Source organism: Tauraco erythrolophus, chromosome 6 (assembly GCF_009769465.1).
Source record: "Tauraco erythrolophus isolate bTauEry1 chromosome 6, bTauEry1.pri, whole genome shotgun sequence".
Taxonomy (NCBI): Eukaryota; Metazoa; Chordata; class Aves; order Musophagiformes; family Musophagidae; genus Tauraco; species Tauraco erythrolophus.
In genome coordinates, this window is record NC_141470.1 from 17,085,252 (window position 1) to 17,102,704 (window position 17,453).

General features: G+C 38.2%; 1 protein-coding gene across 1 annotated transcript in view; it reads right to left on the reverse strand.

The window, feature by feature from the left end:
- Nucleotides 1-17,453, reverse strand: part of SHANK2 (SH3 and multiple ankyrin repeat domains 2) — a 317,236-nt gene that overhangs the window by 224,068 nt on the left and 75,715 nt on the right. Inside the window, 1 exon segment of the mRNA XM_086613043.1 lies at nucleotides 777-1,086. Coding sequence (XP_086469169.1) covers nucleotides 777-1,086 — 310 coding nt within the window.

Consider the following 17,453-nt stretch of genomic DNA (forward strand, 5'->3'; position numbering starts at 1 on the left):
ATCAAAACTTAGACACAAGCCTCTGTTTTATTATATTACTTACAATACCTACATCACTTAATTAGTCAGGATTTGCTCTCCAGTGGGACGTAGCTGCAGGATATTTGCAGAGAGCGCCTGCTAAATCACATTTGCAATTCAAGAAGAAAGGAAGAGCAGCAAAGTCACGAGGAATGCAAAACCCTGCAGCAAGGATAATCATGAAAGAAGCCCATGACATCTATCATCATAATCTCAAGAAGCCCCTCTTTGCTCTAGGCCAGTCTCCTACACAGCCCCGCCTATTCCCTCTAGTTATTCCCTCTATTTTACTTTTTGGTTCAGCACACATCTACGAAACTTAAACAGCCTCTGCTTCGTCATCTAATGCGCAGCTCCAACCTAGATTTCAGGCATGACCAGTAGTATCATGAAGGGACCAAGTATCTCAGAAACATTTTACTTTGCCATTAAATACAATCATTATTTCAACTATTAAAAGAACTCGAGAACTAGCGCTTTGATTTGGAGCTGCAAAGTCAGTGGTAAGTCACCCCTGAGTTTTGCTGAACTTTATAGTCTGCCTGGCTGCTGGAGCTCTGCGAGGAAACCACTGACTTTGAATGGAGCTTCCAATTAAAATATTCACACTTGGACATGTTCCACTGCACTGAGATTTTATTACCTATATATTATATAGAATGCAAAACAGGCATATAAAGAACGTAAAAGAACACAGCAGTCCAGCATGATGACGTCAGGGATATCCTACACCATGCAAATACTCAAAAAGTCACCTGATGTGCCTGTGCTGTTGCCGTTTGGCATCCTCTCCTAGCCTGTTGAGGGATGGCGACCGGCTCCGGGAGGATGGAGTGTAACTCCCCACAGTTTTTACAGTTCCATTAGGATTATTCTGCATCTGTTGAAGTAGATGAGGTGAAAGGCTGCGGTGCGAAGAAGCAGAGGAGGAGACTGACCAGTCAGGGAGGTTGTTGATGTTGAGATTGTTGTCGCTGTTGGAACGAAGCAAGATCCGAGGTGCTGCTAAGGTGCTTGGAGGTCTCCGCCTTCTGTTTGAATAGGTGGGAGCCTCTCTAAAGGGCACTGTGTAAAGAAAGACATCCAGGGTAATCTCAGACGATTTCACCATTCATATGTGTTTACCACCCCATAAAAAGATTTAGCAACATACGGCATTGTTTCTTCTGCAGAGACTGAAACTCTACCTTGCCTGCATAGCTAATCTAATTCATTCTCTCTAAAACATCATTAAACCAAAAAACAACTGGGCAATGTTAACTTGTTTACTGGCTTTAATAAATAGTTAGGCAACACCAGTGGCATGAGTCTGCTGAACAGTCTGAATTATGGTCTAGGAAACAAGAAACACCTCATTATTGACATGTTTGGGTCTCAAGAAGTTCCTATCTGTGCTATGTTGTCATACTCAATCAGAAAGCCACAGACCAGGGCTGATCAGCAGAATTTGATGTGTGATCTTCTAACCTCCTTCTTCCACTGGCACCTAAACTGGGAGAATTTTGTTCCATCACAAGTTCAGGCCTAAGCTCAAGGATGTAGTGTTAACAGTCACCTTACCCCCATCTTCCAGGTTAAAAATTGAGGACACCGATTTTTCTCCTGGCAGAACTCTATTACATTGCTATAATCCCTAGGTATTCCTCTCTTTCTAATCTAGGCATTTCTACCACATCTATTACTATTGTATATAGAACATATCACCCGAGGGTAATACGCTCACTGGGTCACGTGCTGTGTCCCAAAGAGAACAGACTGTATCCAAAGGCAGCAATATACTACTTAATGAAATAACCATAACAGAAAACAAAAGCAAGGGCAATAAAAATCTAATACAAACCAGAGGGCCCATCCTTTCACCAGTGTTATTAGCACAGTGCTGCACTCATACGAGAATTTGTACAAGCAGCCACTATATTTTCCAGATCGCCTTTTCTCACAGGTCAGTTGGTTCCAAGTGCAACTTAAAAGGCAAATTTCCTAAAAAAAAGGCATCCAGCTATCACTAGATGCAATGGTGTTTCCTATCCATATAATAAGGCAATAAAGGATCCAACTCTGAAGACTCACGCTTGCCTCGGTCCCTGTTCACACAACTGCTCTCCTTAATTTATTTTGGTGGAAGCCATGGGGTCACAGGATTTGATCCAAAGTGCACGTATTTACATCTGAAAAGTTGCAGTAGTTTAACTAAAAAAGGCAGCCAAGCATTGTTCTGGGGACTTCACTGAGCTGTTGTAATTTTCAAAAACTCATACTTCAATTCGGAAAGAAGTCCCACAAAAATATCATCCTACATGTCTGAAGTGCCAGTAAGTGCCATTTATAAAGTGCCAGAAACGTCTACACATTCAATACCCTTCAAAACCACACAAAAAACAGAATAAGAATGTCTGTCATACTGTGCCAGTAAATAAATTCACATAAATATGAATATACATAGGTATCAATCTGTCCTGCCTTGAAATACAGCCTTTAATTGAGAGAACATGGCAAAATTTAAGGTTTCAGAGCAAAACTGAAAGCATTATCTATAATGTAAAATAGAGATGGAACTGCAAGTAAACGAATGGTTTATATAATTTTCACCAGAATCAGTTTATTATTAACTGCGATTCTGAATATTTTAAAATAACATCCTTTGTTTTTCTAATGGGCTGAAACTTTCTCTGGTAAACAGCTCAACAACATCAGGACAACCAAACAAGAGAATAGTGTGTGGAGACAGGAAGGGCTTTAAATTAATTTCCATAACATTTCATTTGAAACAAGGCTGAAATAAGGGAAGTAGTCTTTAAAAGCTGTTAAAGGGGATAAAGCATAGAAGTCCAATATTTATGCTAGAAACTGGCAAAAACTCTAATTTTCAGCATATTCCAAGTTTTTCATATTTCATAATTTTTTTAAGGTTTCAAAGCAGCAGAGTATGTCACTGAAAGCACCTTGGTGCTCCAAATGTCACAGTGAAAGCCCTAGTTAGTATTAAAAGAAAACTCAAAGCAAAATTTCCAAACGTATTTCCAAACTTGACATATACAGATCCTCTAGATTGATGGATATGACACAGACGTGCCATTTGGGCACTCCTGTATTCTTGACATTCAGAATACAACTCTCGAAACTATTTCACTGAAAACAGGGATCTTTCCCAGGTACAACAAAGCAGAATAGCTAATGTAATAACTTCACTTAAAGGAGAAATCACACAAAACTAAATACGGGGAATGTTTTGCACATTGAGGTTTGCTACCTGAAGGTCTAATCTTTTTCCCTTAGGGTCACCAAAGTTTGTCTTGGACTTCAATAAAACTTGGATCTGACCCTTAGATTTTAATTTTTCACTAACTTAAACAAGTAACAGCCCAAGCAGACTGCCGAGCCTTCTCACCACAGATTGATAAAACTAAACATTGCCAACATTTTGGAGGTGTTTACAGTAACTTTGGAGAGGTTGGTGGGATATCGTCAGGTGGGAGTGGGAGGGAGCCCAAGGGGCACGGAGCTCAGACACGGCGAGAGGACGGACACAGAATCGCTGAGCACATTTTTACAGACAGGTTTTAGAAAACACAAAATTGGCACATTCATTGCTACTGAAAAACACAGGTTGTTTTGTACACATACACACTCTCCTGGTACTAGATTAAAGTCATTCTTTCTCCCTCACATATCTTAAAAAGATTTTATATGAACATTTAGGAGTTAGCTTTTCCTTTGCTATTAATGTGCTATTCTTAAGGAGAGAACTACAAGCAAAATTAGCCTTTACTACAGGAAATAAACAGGAAAGGGGCCAACTAATTACACCAATTGACATGTGTCTAACACAAATCTTTTATAGAAAGAGTTAAAAATAAGCATTTCCATGCCTAAAGTGATTAATATTCCACCCAACTGTTTCTTTTCCCCAGCAATCTGCAAACTGTAAGTGGGTGGATATTTTTTTAGCTGCTTCTTATAGGCATTATTTATATTATTTTCACAACAAAAAAAAATAACTACAACACAAAATGATGAAATGCAAATGTCCACGCTTTAACCCCTGTTGGACACTGTTTTGCCTTAATATTTCACCAGGTTCAGATCTGTAAGAATAACTGTTGTGAAACTTATTTGGGAAAAACACTTGATATAAAATGACATGAAAATGTCTGAACTAATTTCATGCCCCTAAAGTTTTAAAATTATTGTCCCTAAAAGCATTTCAGAAAGTGCCATTTAATCCTTCCTCCAGCTCTCAGAATTCTATTCCTGGCATTTCAGAGATCTGAAGGGACAATTCAGCACCGTTCACTGACAAAATTCACCTAGGAAATTCCTTACGTGTCTTCAAATGCATTTCTTAGGGCACAAAGACATTTTTATAACTACTTCACTCTTCAGAGAAAAAAACTAAAATGAATAAAGTCACATTCAGTCTTAACAATCAGTTGCCTAAATGGACCTTCTAACACAAAGTAATTTTGAAAAAGATATTGCAGGAATTGATTAAATATAGAGTCACTAAGACGATCATATTAAATCTACACGAGAAAACACCGGTCTGAAACATCAAAGTGTTCTGCTTTCATTGCTTACCTTCTTTCTTTGTGAAGGCATTTAACAAAGACTTCATTTTCCCTTTTTACTTTAGCAGCAATCCCCTCATTATATAACCTTTGCTGAGAAGAAAGAGGCAAAAAAAATAAAAATAATAAAAAAAAAGGAAAAATAATAAAGCTACCCAATTTCTATGTGTTCAGGCTGCCTGTACCCTGACATAAGCAGCAGGTTTCTGGGCACCGTGTAATTGCGAGCATAGCTGGGCATGCAGTACCCAGCGTTCTGGTGACAAAGCCCACCCCACATTCTGTCTGTCAGCTGGGAGCCAACTGTGCATAGACTGGAGCTGCTCACAAAAAAAAAAAAAAAAAAAAAAATCAAAAAAAAAAAAACCTCGCTATCTTTCACAGCATTAGTCATGTGAACATCACCGCCACAGCCCTGCAGACGATACTCCTGATTCCGCGAGCGCTGCGCCCATGCAGGAGCGAACAGGGGGCTGAGGGAGGTGCGGGCGGCCGGAGCTCCGAGGGGCCAAAAAAACTCCAATTTGCAAAGGGCAGGCGGGGAGCGAGGCGTGACAAGGTACTTTGCAGTAACACTCCGCAGGCTGCGGCTGGGGAAAGGAAAACCTTGACAGAGCCGAGAGCTGCTGAAGAAGTGCAGTTGGCTTTTCAACTTGCCCAGCTGACTCAGTGCAGCACAGAGGCTTTTTGCTGTTTATTTCCTTTTTGCTCTTTATTTCCTTTTTACTATTCATTTGCTTACTGCAATGCTCCAAAGAGCCGAAAGTACAAATCACACCAAGCTTCACACAATGACTACGTTAAGAAGAGAGACAAAACTGCCACTAAATAGAATATTTTAACATGGCCTATATTCCATCCTTAAACAGATGAGATACCAGCACAACTATTTTCCACTCCCCTTCCGTTGCACTGGCATAAAACAAAATTTCTTTTTGTACAGGGTAAAAATACGAAAATTTGACCAAGACGTTTTGCTAAATTCAGTGCAGATACCATAAGATAAATTATGTAGCCATTGCATTTTTTAAAGTACTAATTCTGAAAAAAAAATAAATCTATAGATAACTATACCAGCCAGTGCAAACACTCTCCCAGAGGAAGAGCAAATAACTGAAACAGGCAGATAGGAAGCAGCAGGGAGGTGCTAAAAATCAGAAGAATTTTAGGCATAACTAGTTAAATGTAAGATAGAAAGATTCTGAAGGATAGGAAATTCACTGTTTAAAAAGAAAAAAGAGTAACATACATTAAAATTTGCCTTCAAACAGTATAAACTATATAATAGTTAATAAATTTTTTTTCCATTTCAGACATCTCTGCTGATCACTAATGCATCTACTTTGAAAATTAGGTCTTTTTATCACTGAGAAAACTGCTTCAAGAAAGGCAGAAAATAAATTACTTAAATGGGTTTAACCTCTGTATGCATAATCATATCATATTTAAGATAACACTGAAAAGAATTAATAAGCATAAATAAATTCAATAGTTTAAAATTCACTCAACATTCCAGTGCTTAAATAGTTCTTAATTTATAAAGAAAGGAATATGTCTCTAAATTATTATAATTTCACACTTTGGTTCAATTTATTTTTAAAAGCAACTATTCTTAGCAGGTGGAAACCTTACCAGATGAAATGTCAGACACAGCATATGTACATCATTCAACATCCTTTTTTGACAAGAAAAATTTTCTTTTTAACTTTGAAAAGATGCAAAGCTTTCTAAAGAATAACTTTGAACAGTTATTCACTAACTTATAAATACGTGCATTAATTTGCTCCCCAGAAGAATCAATATTGTTTCCAGACCAAGGACCACTACGCCAGAACAACTGTGCCACTAATTTGAATTATAAGCTTCTGCACATTACTTTTTCTAATGTCTTCATTCAAACTCCCTGATGATATTTGAGACTACAAATGACAACAGAGCTACAATTATTAATAATATTTTACATTTCCATCGTGCTTTCTAATTAAACTTAGCCAATAGTATGTGAGGGCTTGTGAATTCTGCATGAAAATCTCGGTATCTGGTAGTACCCCTGTTTCAATGGCCAAATGGAGACCGACAGAAGTGAGGTTTAAGATGGTAGTTCCTGAAATGCTCAAAAAAGAGATGGAAATCTTAATTTTTGCTTCCTTTTGGGGGTGAGATAGTCCTTGGTAAAAGTTAGGCAAGCGCTTGCTGGTGATCATTGCTTTTAGGAACTACGTGATATGCTAAGGGCTGTGCCGCTGCACAATGTCTCCTTTGCTCCAGGCATTGCTGTAATGCCCCTGGGCACAGGTCTCCTAGGAAGCACGTCGTAATTTTACACAGCATAGGGCAATATACTTTATCGACGACACAGAGCATAGATCGATCCCCATGTACTTCAAGAGAAGAATTACCTGCCGTGCCCACAGGGAAAGAAGAAAATCACTGCCTCCCTATGCTCAATTCTGCAATTTAAAAATCAGAGCACCAGTCACAGAAAATTAGGTACAGACTGAGCACTAACTATCTTCGAAGGGATGGGATCTCAGCGTTGCTCATGTTTCTCTAAGCAGGACGTCCTGGGCGTTTTCCTGAGAAGGTGACATTGGTGTAGAAACCTGGGAGTCGAATCCTCAAAGTGCCTTTTCTTTTATGCAGGTGTCAGTGTTTTAAAGTAACAATAGCCTAAGTACCTAATCACAGCAGTTAGGCAAGGAAAGTGTTAACTCAATTGTGCTCATTCATGTCTGTTCATATACAGTAAAATAAAAACAGACAGGCAACTGTAGTCAATCAAAATCAATCCCAGGAGTTATTTTTATTAGATTCTTGCCAGAGCTGTAGCATTTCATCATCTAGAGGTTTCTAATCAGTGTTATAAAAACATAAAAAATATTAAAGTCACTTGAAATTATTGAGTTTCATGGAAATTGTGGGAACTCTTTCTGATCTACACTATCAGATATATCACTTGAGTGATCTTTTTAGTCCATTTAACTGTCTGTCTTTTCCCCAATGCAAGAAATATAATTTCTTCCTACATGGCAGAGAACTGCAATAACAACTATTGTACAATTGGAAAATATGACAATCAAGGAAGTCAGTGAATTATTTGCAGCTGCAGTTTTTGATCTTTTCTAAATTTCACTAATAGCTTATTACAATTGCTTTATTTTAACTGAAATCCTAAAATCTGTGGTGTTGAGAAGTTAAAAGAGAAAATATTCCAGCAGCTTCCACCTTTTCCTGAAAGATTTTCTGCCTCACAATGGTAGTCTTGGTATTATTAGCTCAGGACAAAAAGCTAATAATTTGACTACACTAGCACACAACAATAATGTAATCCAAAAGCCATTAGCATCTATAATATAAAAATCATGAAGAACCTTACAAATAGAGGTGAGGTAAGGCCTAACCTCTCTACCTTTTCTGTAAGGTGCTCAGGAAAATGTCTGTGAGCTCTGCATGGGGATGTCTCTGGGAAGAAAAGGCCATCTTAAACAGAAATAAAAACTTGGGCTTTTAAGTTAATTTTGATTAGCATATTTTGTATGTTTGTAACATTAGGGTCCCAAATTGTTATAGGTATTTCAGACTATAGATCCCATTAGAAGAAATTTATGGAAATCAGTGACTTACATACTGTTGAGGATCTATTTTTAGGCACATAAATGCCTCTAGAAAAAGCAAAAAATTATCTGTTTGACCAAGTCTATGCTCTTGCATAATCTTCCCACCAACAGATCTCCAAGAGTGAGGGCGTCTCAGGTAATGGTAGAACACAGATACAATTGCCATGCTTTATCCTTTTTCAGTTTTGTCCATTTTGGAGTTCTTGTCAGAAAAATCCCTTTTACTTGTATACAGATTTAGGTTTTTGTTAAAAATACAGTTCTTAGCATATATAAATGCAGTTCTCTCCACTATAAAATAGACTTCCTGTATGCTAAGCCACCAAATGGAGAGTTAGATAAGAAAAGACTGATTCAAATATAGACTGTAAAGTACAAAAAGACTCCTGGAAAAAAACACCCCTAAGTCGGTACAGTGCTTCTAGATTACTTACTTATTCCATAAAGCCACAGGGTGGTCAGAAACACGGGCAGCAGTGACAGCTTCAGATGGAGTCCACCTCAGGGGAATAACTAAATCTATTTTATAAAGCAAAGGATTTTTTTGTTTTGTTTTTTATTTTTCTGAAAAATTCTGGTGAGTGTTCTCAGGAACCCGCAGTTAAACCAGCACTGAGAGAGAAGCATCCAAGCCCACTCAAATGGTGCTTGAAGAGCCCAGCCTCAGCTGACCTAACATTAGTATGTCTCTTGCCACCGCTACCATCTTCTCACCACCCAGCTACTACTGGTATCAATCAGCTCCTGTCGGTAGCCTTCAGGCAATTAGTTCAAGTTTGAAGGGTAGAATGGGGGCAGGAGACTGTGTGTACGAAAGGACAGCAGAGGGATGGCTCAGGAACAGATGGCAAGAGTTTCCAATTAGAAAGAAAAACAAAAAATAGCAGTGTGGGTTCCACAGCCATGTGCCAGACGTCCCTTCCGTCACCTGGCATTTCCATTACATTGCCGTTCCCAAACTTTGCTCTATGTTTGGCCAGACTCACTCTACTCTTATGAGGAACCTAGCACGTTGCTTAAAAAATGACAACACGGAGTTGTCATTAGACAGCTAGAGGCAACAATTAGAGGCAATTCTTTGCATAGTGGAGTGAACTGGTCACTGCTGGCCTCTCCAATTCTGCAGAAAGCACTTTACCCAATTCCTGTTATTAGAAGTATTTTAATATCTAACCAGGACAGAAGTGTATGTGCTTGTGGGTCCATCTCAAAGGAATTTAAAAGTTGATGAATATACAGTTGCCACACATAAGTGAGCTTTAAATCACAGGAAGTGAAAAATCAATCACTTTTTCTTACTATACTCACATGATTATAAATAAGCCTTCACTAAGATTACAGCAGTAATGCAAGAATAACATTCAAGGAGCTGCATGCTTCTGCAGAAGGGAGACATGTTCACCTTAAGGCTTTACTTTCAGATGCTTACACCACAAGAAGATACAGCGCATCTTCTAGTTAGATTACATTTAAAAATTGCTAAGCATTGCTTAAAACTTGTTACATGTCAGAACAAATGTCTGTAATCTCTGACAAGTTAGAATATAATAGTTTAGAAATTATGATCTAAAAGAGCTTGAATATCATGGAGTTTCCCTTTTGAAAAATAAATAAATTATCAAGCTCAGTGGAGCAATACCTGCAAATATCTGAGTCTCTGACTGCAGCAACACAGATACGCGGATTAGGATTTACCTGAGAACCAAAATAAAACATCCGTCCCCCAAGGGTGAGAGGTGGCTTTGTAGCCTGCAATTGTGAGAGGAATCTAGGTCAGGGTGCAGGTAGGAGAGGAACAATAGAAGGTTAAAAGGTGGGAAAATGAAACCCTCCGATTTTGTGTGAAAAGCTGGAAGTGAGGAGGAAACAATGGCCACTAATGAGGGAGATGTCTTGCAAGTAGCAGCTTGAAGAGAGAGCGGAGCAAATGCAATGAGACAAAGCTACAATAGCTGATGGAGAATTTTAAAACATGATCAAAATCTATCAGCAATGTCAAAGAAAGCAGTCTATTTGAATATGTCTAGCTTGCTCTCATTCTAGCAGGTATACTGCTATAACGAAAAAGCAACTTATCCAAGTACAACCCTGTATTTTATGTAGTTCTGTTTCTGTAGAGTATTCTCCCGCAGCCAGAGCTGGGGAACGGGAAGGCCAGCTTTGCCAAGGGTTTCTCAAGGTTTCATACCCATGGAGTACCCATACCCCCTCATTTCTATTATGCATGCTTGAGTTGAATGCCACATTCAATCTTACTCTGAATAATACAAATAACTGCAATAACTATTGGTATTTATCTTCTACACATTTGTACACCCAGATAACAAATAGTTTTCTCCACTGGTTGTGAAGACAAGGAAAAAGAAAATCTTTTAAAAAGTAAGTAGTTGTGAACCCTTTCAAAGAAGGCAATGAGTGATTTGCAGTAGAAAAAACATGAAACTACTTGTTTGAATTGATTTCTTTACATATGGACCGGGCTGATTTCGAAGACTGTTTTCCTCAGCAAGTAGAACTCATCCAGAATTGTTCATTTTTATACAGCAGGGGACTATTAGCAACCAGCTACTCAGAAGTGTCGTTGAAGCAAGAGATTAACAACTTGTGCGGTATCTGGACAGAAAGATCTATTTAGCTCAGACTATCAGCTTGAACTGAAAGCATTCAAGAGTGAACCCCTGAAGCTGCATTCTTTTACCTCCACCAATAAGACAGAAAATACAAATCAAATATAATTATATCCCACTACAAATTCTTATGCTCTTTAAACAAGCTGGTGAAAGGATGGTGCAATTTTCTCTGCTAATAATACACTGGGAAGTCTAGTCCTGATGCAGCACCACTCAGAAGCACTGAATTACCCAACAAATTAATTTTGTTCTTTGCATTATGTATACATTGAGTTGGGAAAAATATCATTTAACATCAGGGGGCTGTGCATATCCCAACCCCCATAGTTTATGCTGGAGGAAAAAAAAAAAAAAAGGAAAAAAGAAAAAAGCAGTGTCATTCAGAGAGAGGAGAATTTGATGGCTGGTAGCTCTTGAAAACAAAGATGCCTGATTCTTCTTTTAATGTCTGATGCTGATGGGCCTTGGATGCAGTATACAAACTTGTGGGTTGCAGTCTGATGTTGCAGAGGAGAACAAAGGCAAATGAAACTACACAAGATGCACAGAAAAACAAAGGTACCAATATTGGATTGCATGCTGTTTCTATGTTTTGGTGTTGTACAGAAAACAATCTAATTTTGCCTTTGTGTAACTTTCCTCCTACCAAAAGCTCTCAACGAATTCCTTAAATCATTATGTTGTTCCAGGCTTTATTCAGTGATTTGATTACACTGCTTTAATCTAAGTGTGAACCTCTTTAGTAAATAGTGGGACAATGCATCTGTGCTTCCAAAAGTGTTGGTGGATCATTTCAGTTTTATTTAGAATAACACCATTTTCATAACTGAAGAGTGTATCTTGCTCTCAATAGTGGGGGGAGATTGGACTCTCGTAGAAGTTACAAAATATGTAACTAGCCAAAGTGGTCAAATGGTGTGCCACAGGCATGGGCATTATGCTGGTAAAATTTATATAGACAACTGTAATTATTAGGAGGGGGGGTGTGTGTTGGGTAAATTTACATGTACTCTTTTAGGTGTCAGCCTCCAGGCTTGTTATCTTTCGGCACTATTCCCTCAGCACATCAGATATGAAATGCATCCACTCTGCTCTGACAACGTTCTACGGTATCTGCGCAGAAGTCCAAATACTAACACAAAGCACGTGAAGATGGAGAAGTACACCCACTACGAATGCTAGCTTTATAGCCCATCCTCGGCTCAAGCGTTCCTCAAACATACAGTTACTCCTGATTTACTACACAGCAAACGACAGAAGAAACCAAGCCATCACCTTAAAGTTTATGCATGAGTTAGCCGAAGGCAGGAATTAAAAGAAAACAGCAAAGAAACAAATCCACAACATCTTCTTTTAGCTCCAGCTACTCCCTCTTCTTCAATCGCTAAATCTTGGTGTCCTTCACTGCCATTTTTCAATCTTGTTTTCCCTTCTTTGCATGGCTACAGTTGTCTTTCACTGCTTCCATCACCAGTTCTCTAAGGATAATCTGCCTGCCACTCACAGACAACAGGAAACAAATGGCACGTACGTGTGCATCTGCAGAGAGAATTTCTAGAAGATATCATGTCACGGCAAAGTTACAGAAAATTAGCAACAAAGACAAATGGATAGGGACAGAAGGGAGGGAGGCAAGAAAACAGTGTATGAGGTAGCTCATCTAGAAGACGAAGATCTATAGGAGGTAAAATCACATAAATGTCTAACAACAGTGGGGAAAAAATCACCCAATCTTCATACGCAAAAGTTTAATTGTAAAGAGAGGAGGGAGCAATCAAGAAGTTACTATGACATTGCTATATCTTTTTAATACCTTGCTGCACTTTGAGGATAATATTTGCATTGAGGCAAGAACGCATTATTTTACTGAGGAGACACAGCTGGGCTTGAACTGCCAGCAAAGGAACTACAGAACTGTGAAAGCTTTTCACTCTACTGGTTAGCTTCCCACAGATGCATGCTACTTTATGATGTATTTAATGACAAAAACGTGCATTATTACTTTCATTCGTATTTTACAGTAGAGCAGCAAAAGGAGCCCATTTTTATTCTGGCAGAGGTACTATCAACAAAACCATGAACTAAGTGCCAAGAGAACTAAACTGTTGACCCTGCAGCCTTCCTGAAGCCCACGAATCTGCAAGTAGCGAGAGAAGAATTTAAGGAGAGAATACTGTTGGGGATCATGAGTGTAGAGGAAGCCATTAAGACCTCCATATCCCATAGACTTGCATAACAAACTAGAAAGCAAAAAGCATTCACATAATCGTAGATGTAGCTTCTCAAATGTGGAGTTAGTGAGAACCATCATTATTGCACCCCGCATCATCCTCTGCATACTTTCTTTCCACTCCTATCAAGTATAAGTGACATTGAAGAATTCCTCATTTGCTCTTACTTTCATCTTCTCAATTCTAAAGTGGACCTAGCACTGTGAGCATTGTTATACTTACGTTTTTGAGATGACACACATTTGAGTTACCTGAGTAAAGAGTCTCTCACTGAAAATTTCAAATCGTCTTTTATGCTACAAATAGTAGATACACAATGCAACCATTCAACCCTCCAAATATATTCTCTGCTAAATAGAGGAGAGAAAGCTCTATCTAAAGTCATGTTATCAAGCAGGATCTTTAGAAGATAAAACCCAATAATTTAAGCTGATAATTGTCTCACTATCCTTAGCTCCATTGAGACATTTGGTGTTAAAAAGAAACTAAAACATCGCTGACTTATTCATTAAAATAACAGCATTTTAAATTATATCAGTAGCCTACATTTCTTCATCTCAAAAATAACTGTTAATGAATCATCCTGGTATAAATAAGGATAAAAAAAGAATGTATCCGCTGTAACAGGGGGTTATCTTTGTACAAATATGTAGGTGTTTTCAACATTTGTAATGTTCTCTGTGGTTAATTCCATTGAGAAAGGAAGGCTTGCTCACTGAAGAGTTTTTGAGATGGATTAATAATTCAAGTAGTATTAGCAATACTATGCCTACTTCTGTTTCAAGGCATTATCACTTGTATTTTACAATGCTTGAAAATGTTGAGGGAAGACTTTTTTTTTTCCTCCCCTAGTGTAGCCTGTTTCTTGATGTTGCCTGCAGATTAAGTTTTGAGATGGTGCACTGCCAGCTAAGTTTAGACTTTATGTAACAAGAATACGAAAAAGGACTCTCGTGTTTATATAGGTTAGTAAGGCAGAGCAGGTAAATAAGATCAATTGAAAGAATAAAGAAGGTGCAAACTTAACATCCATTATCAAAAAGTAGTCTTATGTACATACTATTTCAGAAAAACTATGATTTATTCTTATGTTTCTGGCAGTGGTGGTAGATATAGCTACATGACATTCATTAATTCAGTGGAAAATGCATGGCTGACATCCAAGACATTACTATGAAAATAGAAGTGTTCTGGATATTATTTGGCAGTCACACCCCCGGACATCATGAGTACTACAATAAAATTTGACTTCCGTGTTCAAGTTTCAAAATAACTCTGTTTTCTTCCAGACAAGAAGTGATGCAAATAAAGCTAGTAGAAAATGGCAATGCACATCCCTAAAAAAGAATGGAATCAGAGAAAGGAGAGTAATTGCATAAATAAGCAAATTGCATACATTGTTCTCTACTAAGCCACGGCATTTCAGGTGCAGATTCTTGATGTTTCAGAATAATTGCAGACTGTGTTTTTAGGAGAGAAAACATTCTCGTGTTTGTATTAGCTGTACACATGTGTAACTACTATATACATCCACCAGCACTTTCACTAGAGGATAGACTGTTTGGGACTATCATCTAGCCTGTCATCATCTTCAGAAACACATCTAAACAAATTTAATGACGTTTGTACTTGTATATTCAAGGCCACAATTTCATGTATGAGAATTTTAAGTAAGAAACAGTATGTCTTTATAAACAAAAGTAGTTCAAGAAGAATACGCTGTGTATCAAAAGAAAAAAGTACATAAGACAGAACAGGTAAAATCAGGTAACATAAAATATGTATTTCAGATATTACATTAGGAAGTTTCAGTTAAGAGGTGAAATTAAATTAAATTCACAATATTTTTTTGTTTACTAATGTTTATAATAAAGGTCTGAGATGAAGGAAAGATCCAGACCTCACCTCTACCAGTGGACACCAGACACAGTGTCACCAGGAACATGTGGTGCAGCAATTCCACAAGCAGCCCTCAGCAGCTTTGGCTTCCAAGAAACCACTGCTTCTAGACAACATATGGGTGACCACAGTCTCCAAGAAGCCTCTGTTGTCACCACGGACAAAGATTATTTGTACCCCCCATGCCACGTTCCCAATGGAGGTGAGGAAAGCCCAAAATCACTCCCTTGGCTGGCCGATGACTGACGGAAGAGTGGTGGAACAGAAGAAGAATAAACAGAAATTTATGAAGTTGGAGAAAACTTTCATAGAGTCACTGCAAGAATAAATGTTCCATAAAGTCTTAATATCTTTTTTCCGGTCTAGAATTTGGCAAGAAATTTAGAAATGACTCACCCTAAGTCCCCCTGGCTAGAACCATGTTTTCCTTTATGTTGGGAAGCTGCGAGGAATATTAAAGGAATTATGAGCAGAAAAGAAGGAGGACGAATAAATGGGATTCACAGGACACATCTGAGGTCAAGAAATAAAGTATAAATGGAAGTGGAAGGATTGGAAGATAGGAAGAGAATACAGTGAAATTACAGTGATTCCCAGTGAACCTGGGAGACATGATCTGAAAGCAATTTTCAATGGAGAAAATGAAAATGGATTACTGCTTTAAGATGCTTAGGAATGACTGCACTCAACAACTCAGGAAAGGGTATGTAGTGTAGTGTATGAACAAGAAAGTAGCACTACGTTTGGATGCTGCAGATTGAACGGAGTAAGGTGATAGTACGCAATTCCTATAGCCTCTTCTCAAATCTTACTCAGTTTCTGAATATCAGACACCAGTTTAACATAAAAATCTGTCAAACTATATAGCAATCAAAAGCAATAGAGTAAATAATTAAGATGCAGGAGTGACTAAACAGTGATTTAAATTTATGTAGGAAAGACTACAAAAAGCAAACAGTCTAAGCAAGCTCCTATACCATTCACAGAGTTTTAACATTGGCTTAACTTGGAAGAGATGCACCTCTTACTCTACAGGTTGCTAAGCAGTGAATAAACAGGAAAGACATAGCTGTTCAAATCCTAGTCCCAGTAAAGCTGGTATATCTTTTGCTAAAAACTCTAATGGGACCAGAATTTCAGTCAGGAAGTGAAGGGACGTTTGAATAAGGCAAGCTAGAGGACTATTACAGAACAATAGAAATAGACCTATGTAGGATAACTAGAAGAACAGAACAGTATAAAAGCATAGAAAGTATTCCAAAGTACTTCTCCTCTCTGTCTACCGTTCCTTTGAACAATCATAGCTCATGGATTTTTCTAAGCACATAACCGGGAAGAGCAAACAAGGTGGTTCACAACAATGAGATAAGCTGGAAGGTAGCTCTCCACAGCCCATCATGATCACAAGTCACATTTCAATCTGAAAGCTGCACGAAGCAGTGCAGTTTATCCCTTCCTCTACTGTTGCCCAGTATTCTAGCGCAACCTAGACTCAACGAAATAAACGGTGAAAACCAATTTGTTGCTTTGACCCATCAAGGGAGTGGAATAATCTGTGGAGCAAAAGTGAAAAATTTCACAACTATAGACAGAAATCACTGTGAACTGTATCTCCAGAGTACAAGTCCAATGGAAGAACAACCCAGTAAGCCTTCCATTTGATTATTCAAACATAATCAATATTTCAGTAGAGACGGTTCAAAATATTAATTAGGAAACTTGTTTTTAACTAGCTCTCCACTGGTCCATTATCTAAAAGAATGGGCAGGGTTTTCTTTAACTTAGTACTTTTCTCAGCTTACATGATCAAGACGCTTAGCATTGAAAGTTTCTTGGGATTTTTTTAAAAGAAACTATATGAGAATTTCTGATCATTAACTGAAAGGAACGGATAGCCTTTCTGAAGGTACGTATTGCTAGTGGTAAATAATATCACAAAACACAGCTTACGTCTCATCATCACCTTACTCTGTCTCAATGTGGATTTTATTTTAGAAGCTCACTAATTAAGCCTTACTGATCAATTTTGACCTTCATCTGTGCTCCTTAAAGGGCTGAACTGTCAGGGCTATTGTTGCTATGTACTAATATGTCTGGGAAAACCTTTGTAGATTCAATTGATGTTTCTTATCTATTCTGTCACTCTCCTTTACAGGAAAAAGGAGGTGAGGTGGGAGGAAAGCAGCTATCTCCTAACTAAAGTTCTGTGGCTGTTGATTATTTTCTTGGCTTTTACAACATTACTACTTTACCTCTATCAATATTCTGCATTTTCCATACCTACCTAGCGCAGGTGCTGCCTAAAGTCATTGACAGAACAAACCCCACAACACACAACTGTTAATGCCAAGAAACATATCTTCATCAGCAGGGAGCACTGTAAAGACAAGATGTGCAAACATATAAAGAGAAAGAGAAGAGGAAAAACTCAAAAATTTAGAGCCTGGATTAGCGGTGATGAATAGACACAGCTCAAAATGATACCTA